Source organism: Stigmatopora argus, chromosome 19 (assembly GCF_051989625.1).
Source record: "Stigmatopora argus isolate UIUO_Sarg chromosome 19, RoL_Sarg_1.0, whole genome shotgun sequence".
Classification (NCBI taxonomy): Eukaryota; Metazoa; Chordata; class Actinopteri; order Syngnathiformes; family Syngnathidae; genus Stigmatopora; species Stigmatopora argus.
The window spans coordinates 6,027,042-6,042,666 of record NC_135405.1 but is presented as its reverse complement, the minus strand read 5'-3'; the positions used below and the strand labels follow the sequence as shown (position 1 = coordinate 6,042,666).

The following is a 15,625-nucleotide window of genomic DNA, read 5'->3' as shown; positions in this document are numbered from 1 at the left end:
ATATGTATATATTTTGCCTTTTTAAATGATAATTTTAAAATAATGGGTGATCCGTGGATGAGTGGTTAGTGCGTCGGCCTCACAGCCTGGGTTCAAATCCAGGTCGGTCCACCCGTGTGCTCCCCCTCGGGCCTGCGTGGGTTTTCTCCGGGTAATCCGGTTTCCTCCTACATTCCAAAGATGTGCATGGTAGGCTGATTGGACACTCTAAATTTCCCATAGGTATGAGTGTGAATGGTTGTTGGTCTCCTTGTGCCCTGTGATTGGCTGGCCATCAATTCGGGCTCCCCCCCACCTCTGGCCCGAAGTCAGCTGGGACAGGCTCCAGCACCCCCCCCCCCCCCCCGTGACCCTAGTGAGGATAAAGCTCAGAAATGAGATGAAATAAGAATTATAAAATAACAGAGTTCAAAAATTCATATTTAAGCTTTTGTTGAATGACAGACAAACTATCATTTACTACTATACTTATACTGATTTTAATCATTTTATGGAATTGTACAATGTATGATTTCTTGGCAGGTAATTTCCCGCCGCACACCAGACCATCCTTCACGGTATACTGGTTTGGAAACACTACAATAGACCTCTAAGATTGTATAAGAGTGAGGTACTATGTAATTTCCAGTGTAGAAGGTAACATAATACCCCAAATAATGAGCAAAGGGGTTGGGCATTTTTCTCCAATCTAACACAAGAGTGCTTTCTAAATCCACCCTCGAGCTGAAGACCACCTCCAAATGTCAGTAAAGAGCTCCAGCTGCCTGTCCTTCAGCATCCCTGTACTTTTACAGGATCACTCACGGACCCTCCTGGGACCCTGGAGAGAAAAGTTAGCGCTCTTTGCAAGGATTTGGGCAACAATTCATTTGGTATTCAGCACGTCCTGTGCTAAAGATCATCAAGAGAACAAGAGAAACTAGCAGAAAGAAGGAAATATGCACATTATAGTATGCACTTTGCTTATCTTCCACATAAGTACCATGGGCCATGCTTACTCCTGCCCTAATGCTTGCGATTGCTCAGAATGGAGGACTCACACTATCTCTTGTCTTGGTATTGATAGGATTCCTAATTTCCCAGCTACCACTGAGACACTGTGAGTACATTTTCATATGTGAAGGTTTTTGCTTTTTATTGGTGTTGACTGTAAATGCTATGATTTTCTCAGCACACTTTTCTGGGAAAATTATTACAATGGCTTTCCCCCAAAGTACTCCCACATGGAATTTGTGTAGTAGTCACATTATCTCCCCATTTCGCTATAATAGTCCTCAAAAGTCAGTAATGTTGTGTTCAGTTTGGAATCTATTCACGTGGAAGATAGTATATAGTAACAAACATAGTAACCACATGTAGGAAAAAGTATTCTATCAATTTTGGATTAAAACATAGAAAGAGATCTTTTAATATTATAAATAATTTTCTATATTATACTATGGGATATTCTAGTTTCACACCATGGCAGACTATTAACAACATTTTAAAATAACTTCAAAATTTAATTTTAATGCATAATGCTCTTATAAATTGTGTTTCATTGTAAAGGTTGATTTTTAAATCAGTTGTTGTTTCAGACTATGTAAAATTATGTGTTTTCCTCCTGTCTTTGGTTCCTTGGCATTTATCTTCTTTGGCTTGTATGTTCTATTATTTTTTCTTTATTTCAATTTTCGTCATTTTTATCTGTAGCAGATCCATAGTTTTCTTGTAGAACTTGAAGCCTACAAAAGAGGAAATGGTGTGCAAATAAATGCATGTGAGATTTAGATATATATTGAGCCTGGACACTTACAGTTGGTTGTGGTTGTTTGAGGGTAAAGAAACATTACTGCATGTCTTACTGAGAGTCAGAAAGGTGGAAAAGAAAGCAAAGGCACCCTCAAAAAGCCAGTGGAGCGTGACTCTTAACTCATGCAGGCCTGGTGTTCAAATATAATATTTACTTTTGACAGCACATTTCTCAAAAACGCAGGTATGGTAGTACTTTTTTTGAGAATTCATGGGAGGCATCCAGAAATGTTATGAAAAGCTTCTCATTCTGGAAATAAAAACATAATGAAAATGGTTTTTATACATGAATGTTAGTGTTTGTTTTTTTCAATGTTGTTTATATATGTATGTGTATGTCGTGTATGAAGTTCAAGGTGTGTGTATCCCACCTTTTGAACAAATACAGTTAAACTAAGATGCCGTTTTATAGCAACCATTATGAGGAATGTCCAAAAAATGTATCAATACACTTCCAAACAAAAGTAAAACATGATTGTCAGGATTACATCATTTTGAGATCCATCAAAATGAATTTTTCTTGACTCATTGCAGGTTTCTGATGACTTTATTTTTCTCGTTTCTTTCATTTCAAGCAGATGGCTTTTCGAGACCCATCTGTCGTCTATGCCTTCAGATGCTTTTGCCAAAATGGTCAACATCTCCAGGATGTGCGTAACAATGTTTGTTTTGTATGTTTTAGTCTCTTAAGAAAAAAACAAACAAACTAAAAGAGGCTTTGAGTGCTGCCCTTCTCCACCTGTTTTCTTTGTAGCTCACACTTTTGCACTTTTCACTCTGCTTGAGCATTACCTTTGGCTTTACAGCTGGAAGCATTAATATTTTTGCTTTAACACCAACGGTGCTCTTTTAACCGCAAGATGATTTTCAAAATTGATATTTCAGCCATTCTTAAATTGGGGCTCTTTGTAAAGGAATGTGAGGTCTTGGGTTAAATGGACAGTACATTTAAATAGGACGTTTAATCTAACTCAAATTATACAATATACATACATCTATATACTATAGATCTAAAACAATGTTTATTTTAGCTTTTCTTTATATATTTTTAGATTTTACAAAATGATTTTTGAACTAAAAACACAGAAAAAATGATTTAAAAAATACAATTCTTGATTTAAAAGGGGGAAAATCAGGAAATTTAATATACATCTATACTCCTCATTTTAATTTGATCCTAAAACAGAAAGTCAGCACTCATGATTTACTTTCCCGGGCCACACAAAATGATGCGGCGGGCCAGATTTGGCCCCCGGGCCGCCACTTGATAACCTAATGTATGCATGCAGCACATGCCTGCAAAATTACCACTGAATTTAAAATCTTATCGGCAGCAGGTTTAGAAAAAATCCTTTTTTTTAAACTGAAAAATACCTGTAAATTTTAATACCACTCATCTGTGTTTGAAAATACATTGTGAATACATTCATCCCATTATTTCTTTTAGACATATATCAGTAGATGTGACTCTACGAAGTTTAGAGAGGAACTCATTTCACGGCCTGGAGAAAGTCACCCACATGTGAGTATCTATTCTAAAGTATCTATTTTATTTATTGATCTGGTCTGGTAAATTGTTCTACTGTATTAAATTCCAGTTAAAATACAGAAAATATTTCAGTTGCAGCTTTGAAAGCACCTTACCACCTATCGAGTTTGTGCTTAACGGTATTCATTCATTTTCTGAACCACTTATCCTCACAAGGACCGCAGGGGGTGCTGGAGCATATCCCAGCTGACCATGCATATTTTCAAAAAGTGAAGAACATTCATATTCCACACAGGATGACCGACCTGGGATCAAACCTAGGACCCCAGAACTGTGAGGCCGACACTCCAACCACTCATCCACCGGCCCGCGGTAGATTACATGTTTACTGTATATATGTACTATATACTGTTTTTGACGCTACAGTCAAGTAGTAAAACCAATTGGGGATTATGCAAGGCAGGGCCGTGCTGTAGAATTTCATTTTTCTATGCCACATTGAAAGCTGCTCGAGGAAGACAAGCCAAATAGAGACGTTAGGGAGGAGATGAACAGCAGCCACAATGTGGTTTCTCCTCTTTCCTTCATGCTCCAGCTCCGACAGGAGTGACTCAGGAGGAAAAGTTGAGCAAGGTGTACTTGTGTCTCAATTAGGAGAGCTACGTAGGCTACCTCCAGGTGGCCCACACACCATCCTGCAGCATACCTAACTCTCCACACTGAGCTCCAAGATTGCCCTAACGGAGTCTAAACACTTCGGTACACGGTCGATTGGTCGCCGGTCTTTTGGTCGCCGGTCTTTTGGTCGCCGGTCTTTTGGTCGCCAGGAAGGTTATTGATAATTACCATTTAAATGTTGCTCAAATTCCCTAAATACAAACAGTGAATTACTATTTAGTCATACTAAATGCCCTATTAATTATTAGGCTAAAGAAAAGCTCCAAATTTCCCGGACATTTATTGTTTTTTGTTGGAGAACTTGTTAAGACCCTGACTGACGTACCTTCCTAAGGGGACACCTCATGTACATACAAACTCTTATACACTCACACGTCGGCTCAGTGAAACTGCTCATGGCCATTGTTGGCTTTTATTGATGCGTAGACCGTGTTGTTTTACCTTGTTTTGTCGACGGTCTTTTGGTCGTCGGTCTTTTGGTCGCCGGTCTTTTGGTCGCCGGTCTTTTGGTCGCCGGTCTTTTGGTCGCCAGTCTTTTGGTCGACCGTTGTCGCGGTCTGGGCAACCAAAAGACCGTGACCAAAAGACCGGCGACCAATCGACCGCACACGAAACACTCCAACTAAGCGTTTTGTGTGCGTTCAATTTCAACTTTCCAATTGGTGTTTTAGCGTCCCAGTTTTCAGCGGTAATTATAATTAACAGTGACACATGATTATGACATAAATTGATGATTTTAAATGCACCACTGGTAAATTGCTGCTTAAGTGTGTGTTGTAACTAACTGGCAGACTACTTCCACATATCAAAAATACAGAGAGAACCGATTATTTCAACCAGCTGAGGTTGGTATCTGTTTTCTGGGGGTGTTATTTTATACCTCTTGGGCCTGTTTGCCACTGATTGGTGCGGTGCATGAAATAATTGCATTTCACTCAGGTTTCCTTCAGGGTCAGACAAATTAATGCGCTGCTTCCTTTCGACTGCTTGAGGAGGCCAACAGCAGCTGAAGATCTGAGGTTCTACTTATAAACAGATGATTGGACGAGTCTTGTCTTGAGTAACCACAAGTTTTGCCTTCCTACAAGAAATGAAAGGCACATTACGGATGAAAGTAATAGAAATTCCTCTATACAGTATCTTGTAACATATAGAAAGAGAAATTAGTCACAGATATCAATACAAGGTTATATCTAGAACTGTGTATTTTTACTTCAAGACCATAATAGGCTGAACAAAATAGCATAACAGCTGGAATAAAAAATAAAATAAAAAATACACTACCATAGCCTATTGTCAAGGATTTAGTAATTTACACAATTCACAATTCATCAATCTGGAGCAATACATTGATCAATTAAGTAATGATGTGAGCTAACCAAACAAAGTGAAAAATATTAATCATTATTGTCACCTTGCAGTGGCGGTCCGTGCATTTTCTCGTAGCGCTTTCAACAGGTAGAATCCACTTCCTAGCAGCATTGAATGATTAAATACAAATACTGGAGCTTTTCAGACATTACAACCAGGCCGGGGGGTGATTTTCCCGGGAAAAGACAGCGATGAACGTCAATGGCGTACCGGCAAACATTGCCCGAAAATGGGGTAAAATCCAGTCGAAAACAGCATTTATTGATTAAATACAAATACTGGAGCTTTTTAGACATCAGAACCGGGCCCGGAGTATCATTTCCCCAGGAAAAAGACAGCGATGAACGTCGATACGTCCATATACGCCCATACGCGAAATGGCAAAAATTGCACTAAAATGGGGTAAAATCCACTTCCTACAGCATTTAGTGATTAAATACAAACACTGGAGCTTAAATACAAACACTGGAGCTTTTCAGATATCAGCACTTGGCCCACAATTGAAATATTATTTAGGAATATAGCCATATTTTACTCACCAAAAATCCTTTTTAACTGTACACAATATCTATCCTCCTTTCTTTCTTCCTTCTTTTCTATCGCCATCAAAGCTAATGCTCAAAGTCGAGCCTGTCCTGTCGTATTTCTGGCATAGTCCGTCTTGAAAATGGCTTTAAATCAACACAACAATATATTTGCGTGTGCAGTTCGCTCCAAATACAGTTTGGTAGCTATGGCTAATCACTAGCCAATCCTAGTTGGTGAAAGCGATGATGTATCCCTACGACAATGCATTGTAGTGTTGCCAACTCAAAATCTGATTGGTTAAAGCAACAGTCTTATTGACGCTTGTTTAATGCAGCAGAGCCTGCAGAACTAATTGTGAAGGCTTTGAGGCAGATTTCTGACCCTGGCAACAAATAATGGCTGAAATGTGATTGGTTAAATGCTTCAATATGAAAACACACATCTGGAAGCAGTGCAACCAGGGGGAAAGCAATAAAAGGAAGCTAACAGACAATTTGGAATTATTGAATAAGTATTGATGGCCAAAATATAATATATGATTCAGATATTTCTTAGGCCAGCAGAGAAGGCCCACCACTGTCTTCAAGATATGCCATTTTGTTAAAAAAATATTAAGGTACTGTAGCCATTGGTATAGTATAGTGATTTATTCAGGGGAAAGAGTTGAATCCAAAAGAATTCAACTCAAACAAAAAAAACACAGACTTGCAATTATTCATAATTTCTTCTCTTATGCTAAAGCAGGCCATCCTAATAATGTACAACCCCTGCTTTTAATATTAGGAAGTATACGAGTCTGCCTGCATGGAGCCAATTCCTTACCCAGGATGTGAAGAAGGCCAAGACACATTTGCCCTTAGACATAACATAACTATTCTGTCCAGCCGGCGTGAACTAGAGTAAACTAAACACACCAATGAAACACTTTTTTCTTCCATTGCTACTTCTGGTTTTGGCTCTCGGTACTCAATTTCCCTTCTCTTACCCACTGACCTACACTGAGGTCAGTTCTTCCAGCAGGTTTTAAAGACATTTTCAATTCAGTCTCTCTGAATTGTTGTTTATTCTTGTGGATTTCATTACATAATTGTCTGTTTGTTCACTCAGAGAAATCCGAAATGCAAAGAATTTAACCTACATTGACCCAGAAGCATTTAAGAATCTCCCAAACCTGAAATATCTGTGAGTACTTGTTATTGTATACAAAATATAATGGTTTTCACGTATCCTACATTCCTTAAAATGGGATTTTTCGGCATTGACGCCTATGTAATAATTGTTAAGAAAATGTTAGTGGATTACAACTTGGTTCACTTGAGTATGGCATTTATTCACAGTAACAAAAATACCCTAACAAGTATCATTTGGAAATATTTTTTTCCATTTTCTTTTTTTTTTGCTATATTTGACGTACAGATAAATGCTAGTAAATATCCATATTAACAGGAAAACACATCAAGTTAAAAAAAGTCAATAAAAAGTGACATTTATGAAAAGCAATGCTACAATTTCCCTTATTACAAGCAAGTGCAGTATGACATTAGTTGCTTGTTTTAAGCTAAAAAAAAATACTGTACACTTCATTGTTGCTTGAATCTCAGATGTGACAGCCACATTTAAATGTAAATAATAATAATATATGGTAATCAACAACTGCTTAACAAGTTTTTTGTGGCCCTTTGTGTTGAGATCTGTATTTGATGTATTTTAGAAGGCCCGTTTGTACATTTACAGGAGTAATATATTGACAATACATTAAATTAATATGAATGGCATCTGGAAAAAATGAATTTAATTTGTTCAACCATTCTTTTTGTTGGACAGGGGGATTTTCAATACAGGGCTTAATATCTTTCCTGAATTGGGCAAGATCCACTCAACTGACAATTTCTTCCTGTAAGTTACCGCACTAATTTGATCCATGTAATTGTGTGTGTTTCATACAAAGGTCTGGTTTGGCTTGGGTTATCCATGTTAAAATTGCGTCACAGTGGCTCATTTCTTGTCTATCTGACATATTCTCAAAGTGACAACACAATTAGGAACAGACATGCAGACAAATTAGTGACTTCCTGCTTCGAGTGGCAGCTTTGGTCGATTTCCAAACAAAATTTGACCACCATCAGAGCTCTCAAACGGCTTTAAGTGTACAGAAAAAAATGCTACACAAGCACTCAAATGGCCAGTTGCACTTGTTAGGAGTGCATGTTCTCGAGATGCCGTGAGTCTACCATTGTGTGTGGTTTTCTGCCAATGAGTCATTCCTTCAATCAACTTCTCTACCCACTTTTATTTTCCAGCTATAGAGTAAATGGAGAGGAATCAATCTTCTATCAAGGCCATGTCTGAGCAACTTTCCAGTGAAGACTATAGAGTATGTTTACAGCAGCATTTAATATCCTCTGTTTTCTTTCTCTGCAGGGAAATTGTTGATCAACCACACATTACTGCCATCCCACCTAATGCCTTCCGTGGCATCACCAGTGATGTATTGACAGTGTGAGACATTCGAATGACAATTATACACACAATGTTTTTGCATTTATATGCTTTGTGTCATTTTTGAAGGAATTTAATGAGGAACAATGTGCAAAATACAGGGGTAGGAAAAATGTGTGTGCGGTCGATTGGTCGCCGGTCTTTTGGTCGCCGTCTTTTGGTCGCCGGTCTTTTGGTCGCACGGACCCAAACAACGGGCGACCAAAAGACCGGCGACCAAAACAAGGTAAAAGAACACGGTCTACGCATCAATAAAAGCCAACAATGGCCATGAGCAGTTTCACTGAGCCGACGTGTGAGTGTATAAGAGTTTGTATGTACATGTGTTGTCCCTTTAAGAAGGTACGTCAGTCAGCGTCTTAACAAGTTCTCCAACATAAAACAATAAAAGTCCGGGAAATTTGGAGCTTTTCTTTAGCCTAATAATTAATAGGGCATTAAGTATGACTAAATAGTAATTGGCAGTTTGTATTTAGGGAATTTTAGCAACGATTTAAATGGTAATTATCACTTACCTTCCGGGCGACCAAAAGACCGGCGACCAAAAGATCGGCGACCAATCGACCGTGTACCCGGAAAAATGCACTCCAGATAATTTTCAAGATTTTCCTTTAAAAATCATTGATTTTTATAGATCAGCAATTTCAGTTTAATATACCATATAGCAGACAAATAGTAATAATTGAAAACTGAAAAAATAATGGGGAAACAGCATAGTGTAGGAATAAATAAAGCAAATTTTTCCATATTTAAGCAAAAAGATCCATGTACATATACTTAGGTACATTTGTTTATTTTTTGGAATATATTTAACATCCTATTAAGTTTTTCACTACTCAAAAATATATAATTTATGTAACTGAAATTGCTGATCCATACAATCAATAATTTGTAAAGGGAAATCTTAAAAATTATCAGAGGAACCCAAACTTACATACCAAATGACTCGCTCTCATATCTCTACAAAATTACAAAATGATATTTGTATGCCAGTAATAAAAAAAAGCCCAGTTTTTCTTTTATTGGTGTACGTTTGATAAGATCTAGTAGTGAATAACATTATGTAAATCTCTAAACAACCGTGCATTTCAACAGTGGATGTCAGACAGCAAGTCAAGCATGTATTTTAAAAGATTTATAGTGCGTCTGATGCAGTTCTTTTGTCTTTTGGGGGGTAAAATACGCTACAGATATTTTTATAGCTAAGCCTGCAGCCAAGAAAGAATGCCACAATCATTTATTTCACTTGCTTACTTTTTCCATGACTGAAAAATTGTGGAAAAGTGGTCAACAACTGACCAAGCTTTCCAAATTTAAAAGCTGCATGACAAATAATCTGTATCTTCCTGACAATTATTCTGTTACTCTAAAACACAGGTGTCAAAGTGGCGGCCCGGGGGCCAAATCTGGCCCACCACATCATTTTGTGTGGCCTGAGCAAGTAAATCATGAGTGCCAACTTTCTGTTTTAGGATCAAATTCAAATGAAGAGTACATATGTATATTAAATTTCCTGATTTTCCCCCTTTTAAATCAATAATTGTAATTTTTAATCCATTTTTTTCTGTGTTTTTAGTTCAAAAATCATCTAAAACAATGATTTTAGCTTTTTTATATATTTTTAGATTTTACAAAATGATTTTTGAACTAAAAACACAGAAAAAAATGATTAAAAAATTACAATTATTGATTTAAAAAGGTGGAAAATCAGGAAATTTAATATACACCTATACTCTTCATTTTAATTTGATCCTAAAACAGAAAGTCGGCACTCATGATTTACTTTCCTGGGCCACACAAAATGATGCGGCGGGCCAGATTTGGCCCCCGGGCCGCCACTTTGACACAAGTGCTGTACAATATCTGATTCTATGAGAATTCAAACTTTTATCCAAGAATATGTGCAAACTTTTGTAGAACAATTTGCTAAAAAAAAGTGAGATGCTCGTTTTCTTAGACGAAATAAGCATAACAATAAGAGTTCTTGTATGAAATTATCAAATGACAAACCATCATTAAAGCAGTCATGGGGTTGATTTTAAATTGGGCATAGTGACTCCCCTGATTACTAATTGGAAAATATTATTTCAAAGTAAATAATCCCCTTCTATATAATCACATATTTGCTTTAAGTTTCCATGGCAACTATTATGCAATTATTGTGCTCGGTCGGAGTTATCCAGGATGCACGGAAACCCTCTATAACCAGCTGATTAAAATGTTATTAACCACTACACCAAAAAAAAAAATCTATAGTAGCGGTTGTTCCCTAAATAGTAGGAATCATGTTAAAACTTAGACCGCATTACGTTTAGTAAGAAAAATAATAACCTCAAAAGAAGCAGACAGATCATAATGAGCTCCTTTAAAAACATGTTCAAGCAATGAACATTGTATTAATATGCAAACACAACAACCATTCATAAACATGTGGTTAGAGCATAAGGGGATTTTTTTTAAATTGAATACAGTGAACTGCAGTTATAGGAAATTTAAGTCTTTAAACCACAAAATTGCACAGCTAGACAAGACGTCACGGTGAAATGTACGACATTAGATACATCATTACAACATATTGGAGTGATTTAAACAATGAAATGTTATTCATTTTATAAGAGGAAGATCGAGTGTATATTTTTTTTGTATTTCAGGATGCTGTATGGGAATGGCTTCAGGGAGGTCAGACATCATGCATTCAATGGAACAAAACTGGATAAAGTGTATGTCAAATCCTGTTAAATATTTAATTAAAAGTGTCGACAGTTAGATAATGTCAGAAAATGGGACACTTTCCAACTTCTCACATCCAAAAAACTAAGTAAATGTCTTCTAGTTTTCTGACAACATTGCTCAGCACTTTCAGACCTCACAACTGGTAGGATGAAACTACTGCTGACATGTGTCATGCATATTTTTCTCCTGCAAATGGATCTTCTCAAATATACTCTAAACAGAACTTAGCCAAGCTTTTGATTAGTCTGCTCAAGTTCTCATGGGAAAATATTCATCCAAATTGGAGAAGTGGAAGACTGTAATAAGAGTTCCAACAAGGAACACTGGATTCTTGGTGTCCATCTCCTAGCTTGATTATTAATTTAATTACCATATTGTATGTGGTTTTTAAATGCTTGCTGGTCCCCGCTCATTTAGAATATTTCAATATAGAGTATAACTGTTACACTTTTATCTCATCTATATCTGGTTAATTTCTTACTGAGATGTCACTAAAGCCTAATTAAGATGTGGGTGCGGGCCAAGAATGTGGGTACTCGGACGTTTGGTCGCCCGGACGTTTGGTCGCCTGGACGTTTGGTCGCCCGGACGTTTGGTCGCCTGGACGTTTGGTCGCCCGGACGTTTGACAACATGACAGAGAGTTTACTGTTGAAACCAGCCCTCAAAATTATATTCACCCGGGCGACCAAACGTCCGGGCGACCAAACGTCCGGGCGACCAAACGTCCGGGCGACCAAACGTCCGGGCGACCAAACGTCCGGGCGACCAAACGTCCGGTCACGAGAATGTGAAAATGTATAATGTTTGATTTGGCGGACGATCTGCAGTCAAGTGGTAAATGATTCCAGCCCTACCCGACCAAAAAAAATAGAGCTCCTTGCTGCTTAATTATGCTGATTAGATTGAAGAGGTGTGTGGTAAGGATGCTGTGTTTTTAAGTAGTGTGTTATTTGTAAAATTTTGCAGTCTGATTAAGAAACATTTGATTTGGAAGATGACTTGCCCATTTATACACGGTATTACTTGTTGCAGGGATCTTCACAGGAATCCGTATTTGACCAAAATGGATGAAAGCGCTTTTGCTGGTGCCATCAGCGGTCCAATAACTCTGTAAGTTTCCTACACTTTGCATATTTATTCACATAAGTGGGTTGCATGCGCATTTAGGGGAAAATAAAAAGTATAAAAGATTATACTTAGGCGCGTGTGTGACTCAGGTATGGAAGTAAACAATCGTTATTGTTAAACCTGTGTATTATTCAAGTGATCTTCAATGAGTCTGATTTTGACATGAAATTGAATTATCGTCAACTAGCAAACAACATTGTTGCTGCTTGTCCGTATACGTGAGAAGAGTTTAAATTTATAATGTTTTGATCCGCTGAACCACAAACTATCCACATTTCGCCACCTTTTTTTCTCCGTCCCACAGCGATATATCCCAGACAGGGCTCACATCCCTGCCCACCAGTGGTATGGAGTCTCTGAGAGAGCTTACGGCCCAAAATGTGTGGACCCTCAAGAAATTACCACCTATCAAAACCTTCAAGCACCTCACCAAAGCGAACCTCACTTATCCCAGCCATTGCTGTGGCTTCAAAAATCTCAAAAAGAAAAAGGGGTGAGGTTCAAGTTCCTTGATTTCACATTGGTCAAATTAACTGTAGAGCTTGTTATGCATTCCGATATGAAAGAGACTCAGACAACTGTATCTGATTTGTGTAATCTGGATATTATACTAAAGTGTGTCGGGCGGCTGCGCTTATATAATGTGGATCTTGGCTGTTACTGAACCTACTTTCTCATGTCTCAAGTCTAAAACTGCGGATGTAACTAGTCTCGTTCAGTGTTGTTATTATAGGCCCAAGACTAAGCCAGCTTTATGACTCTCATAATAGGAATGCATCTATTTTCTATAACACCTCAATTAGGTCGCGGGTTGAATGGAACCTATCCTAGCTGAGTTTTAGAAAAACGCAGGTGTAACGCAAGAAAGATTAAGTATTACCCTCTTTGATCCTTAGCCGTTTGCCATCTATGAGCGGTCATAACAAAAACAATTCCCCACCTTGATTTAGGTCCAAACCACCTCGTAAAAATAATGATAATCAGTGAATTATTACATTAAAGTCTTTATCTACCATATAATTAATGAACAACCATGGAACAGTCACACCTTAATTTAAGTAAAACTATGAAAGTGCAGTACAGTCGTACCAGTACTTACAAAATTAATTGGTTCCCGGAGAAAACCCACGTTGTGACCATACAAACCCCACGCAGAAAGGTCCAGACTTGGGATCAAACCCACCAGGCAACATTTTTTGGAACAATAATTTACATATCAAAGCATTTCATAACCTGAAAATTTTATAAATTGAAGCATTTGTCAGCAGAGGTACCACTGTACTTAGATCATATGCCATTTATGTATCAATAATACACTACGCTTTTTTCAGCTTTATGGAGTACATCATCTGCAACCTGACGGCACTTTATGACCAACACCGTAAGCGATCCGTGGCGCCCTATTACACTCCCACCCTTCAAGATGTGGTCGAAAACCTAACAGAGGAACCAAACAGTGGTGATCAACGAGATGGATTCCATAATAGCTTGTACTACCATGCTTACTTTGGGGGGCATCCAGATGAGGATGTGGGTTTTGGAAAGACCCTCATAAACCCTCAAGAGGACACCAGTCAAGACTTTGACAATCGATATGACTACGTGGTATGTGATGAAGGGGAGGAGGTTATATGTGAACCAGTGCCCGATGAGTTCAACCCATGTGAGGACATCATGGGCTTTGCCTTTCTGAGGGTGTCCGTGTGGTTTGTAAGCCTGCTGGCTATCCTGGGTAATGTGGTGGTGCTCCTGGTCCTGCTGACTAGCCACTACAAGCTTTCCGTGTCACGCTTCCTCATGTGCCACCTGGCCTTCGCCGATCTCTGTATGGGTATTTACCTACTCCTCATTGCCTCGGTGGACCTCCATACCCAAGCGGAGTACTTTAACCATGCCATCGACTGGCAGACGGGGCCCGGTTGTGCTCTCGCTGGGTTTTTCACAGTGTTTGCCAGTGAGTTCTCGGTCTACACGCTGACGGTGATCACGCTAGAGAGGTGGTACGCCATCACATTTGCAATGCGGCTAGATCGCAAGCTGCATCTGCACCATGCAGCTGCGGTGATGCTGGGAGGTTGGTTCTTCTGCCTACTGCTAGCCCTGCTCCCACTTGTTGGGGTTAGCAGCTACCAGAAGGTCAGTATCTGTCTGCCAATGGACATCCACTCCACTGAAGCTCTAGTTTACGTCATCTTTGTGCTAGTCCTCAATGTCATGGCCTTCCTTGTGATCTGCGCTTGCTATGTCAGGATCTACTGCGCAGTGCACAATCCTCAATACCGCTCTGGGTCTAAGGATACCAACATAGCGAAACGTATGGCAGTCCTAATCTTTACTGATTTTCTATGCATGGCACCAATTTCCTTCTACGCAATGTCAGCAGTGTTGGACCAGCCTCTCATCACAGTTTCCAACTCCAAGATATTATTGGTGCTCTTCTACCCGCTCAACTCGTGCGCCAACCCGTTTCTTTACGCTATCTTCACCAAAGCCTTCAGAGGAGATGTGTTCATCCTTCTCAGTAAAATCGGTTTGTGTCAGCGGCAGGCGCAACTGTTCAGGGGTCAGACAGTTTCCTCTAAAGGCAGCAGTGGGACATCACAAGTCCGTAAAGACAAAGACGGGAACAGAAAAGGAAGAATTCCAGGCCATAAAAACACAACTATTGACCTGATGAAGTGTTCCGAGTGCACATACCAACCGGTGATCGGTCTGCAGAGCAACATTGAAAAGAAACAGAACCTGGAGACGTGAGCTAAACACCAGCCGGAGCGCTGAAAGGAAGGCGCGGCGGTGAGGCCTTGGAGTGTTTGCCGGCAGATCTGTTTGAATATTTAACAGAACGCGTCAGCAGGCTTCCATTCCAACTTCAGCTGTTTTCACGATTTCAGCTATGAGGATTTTACAGTTCCAAATTGGTGGAGAATATCAAATGTCACTGAAGTATGACTTTGACTTCATCGCTTCAACTGTGAGGTCTTGTTATTGAGGCACAATGTGGCTGGCATTGAACACAAGGGGAAATTTACTGATCTCTGCATGTGTTAGTTTATGAAGTATATACATGAATTAAAGCTATTTTCTGATGTAATTTGATGAGAAAAATTCAGATTTGTATTTTAATGAAAAAATTGCATTTATCCATGTAGTTATGGTGAAAATTTCTATCACTGTGTTGCTTTGAATTGTGTTTTTAGATGAAACATTTAGAGTTGCAACATAATAGAATTTATTCTTTGAGTATTTGCATAATTTTGATCCCAAATGATTGTTCTCGTAAAATATATTTCTGCAAATATCACTTTTCTTGTGACAGTGCAACTTCAAGGAAGTTCTTGTAAATTTACAATAGTCTTATAAAATTGCTATTTTGCTGTGTATAAATATATTTTAATAAAACATGAGT

General features: G+C 38.7%; 1 protein-coding gene across 1 annotated transcript; it reads left to right on the top strand.

Moving 5' to 3' along the window:
• Positions 1–938: 938 nt before the first annotated feature.
• Positions 939–15,347, top strand: tshr (thyroid stimulating hormone receptor). The gene is made up of 10 exons (XM_077587125.1): positions 939–1,099; positions 2,370–2,441; positions 3,239–3,313; positions 6,965–7,039; positions 7,682–7,753; positions 8,279–8,356; positions 11,008–11,076; positions 12,124–12,201; positions 12,524–12,712; positions 13,551–15,347. Exons 1-10 carry the CDS (start codon positions 939–941, stop codon positions 14,971–14,973), a joined length of 2,292 nt encoding a protein of 763 aa, XP_077443251.1. The 3' UTR covers positions 14,974–15,347.
• The last annotated feature ends 278 nt before the right edge of the window (positions 15,348–15,625 follow it).

Bases quoted from the DNA above. Each gene is read 5' to 3' on its own strand.
- tshr (XM_077587125.1), top strand. From the start codon at position 939: ATGCACATTATAGTATGCACTTTGCTTATCTTCCACATAAGTACCATG. The intron at 2,442-3,238 runs GTGCGTAACAAT...TATTTCTTTTAG, and splicing joins ATGGTCAACATCTCCAGGAT to ACATATATCAGTAGATGTGA. The intron at 11,077-12,123 runs GTATGTCAAATC...TACTTGTTGCAG, and splicing joins GGAACAAAACTGGATAAAGT to GGATCTTCACAGGAATCCGT.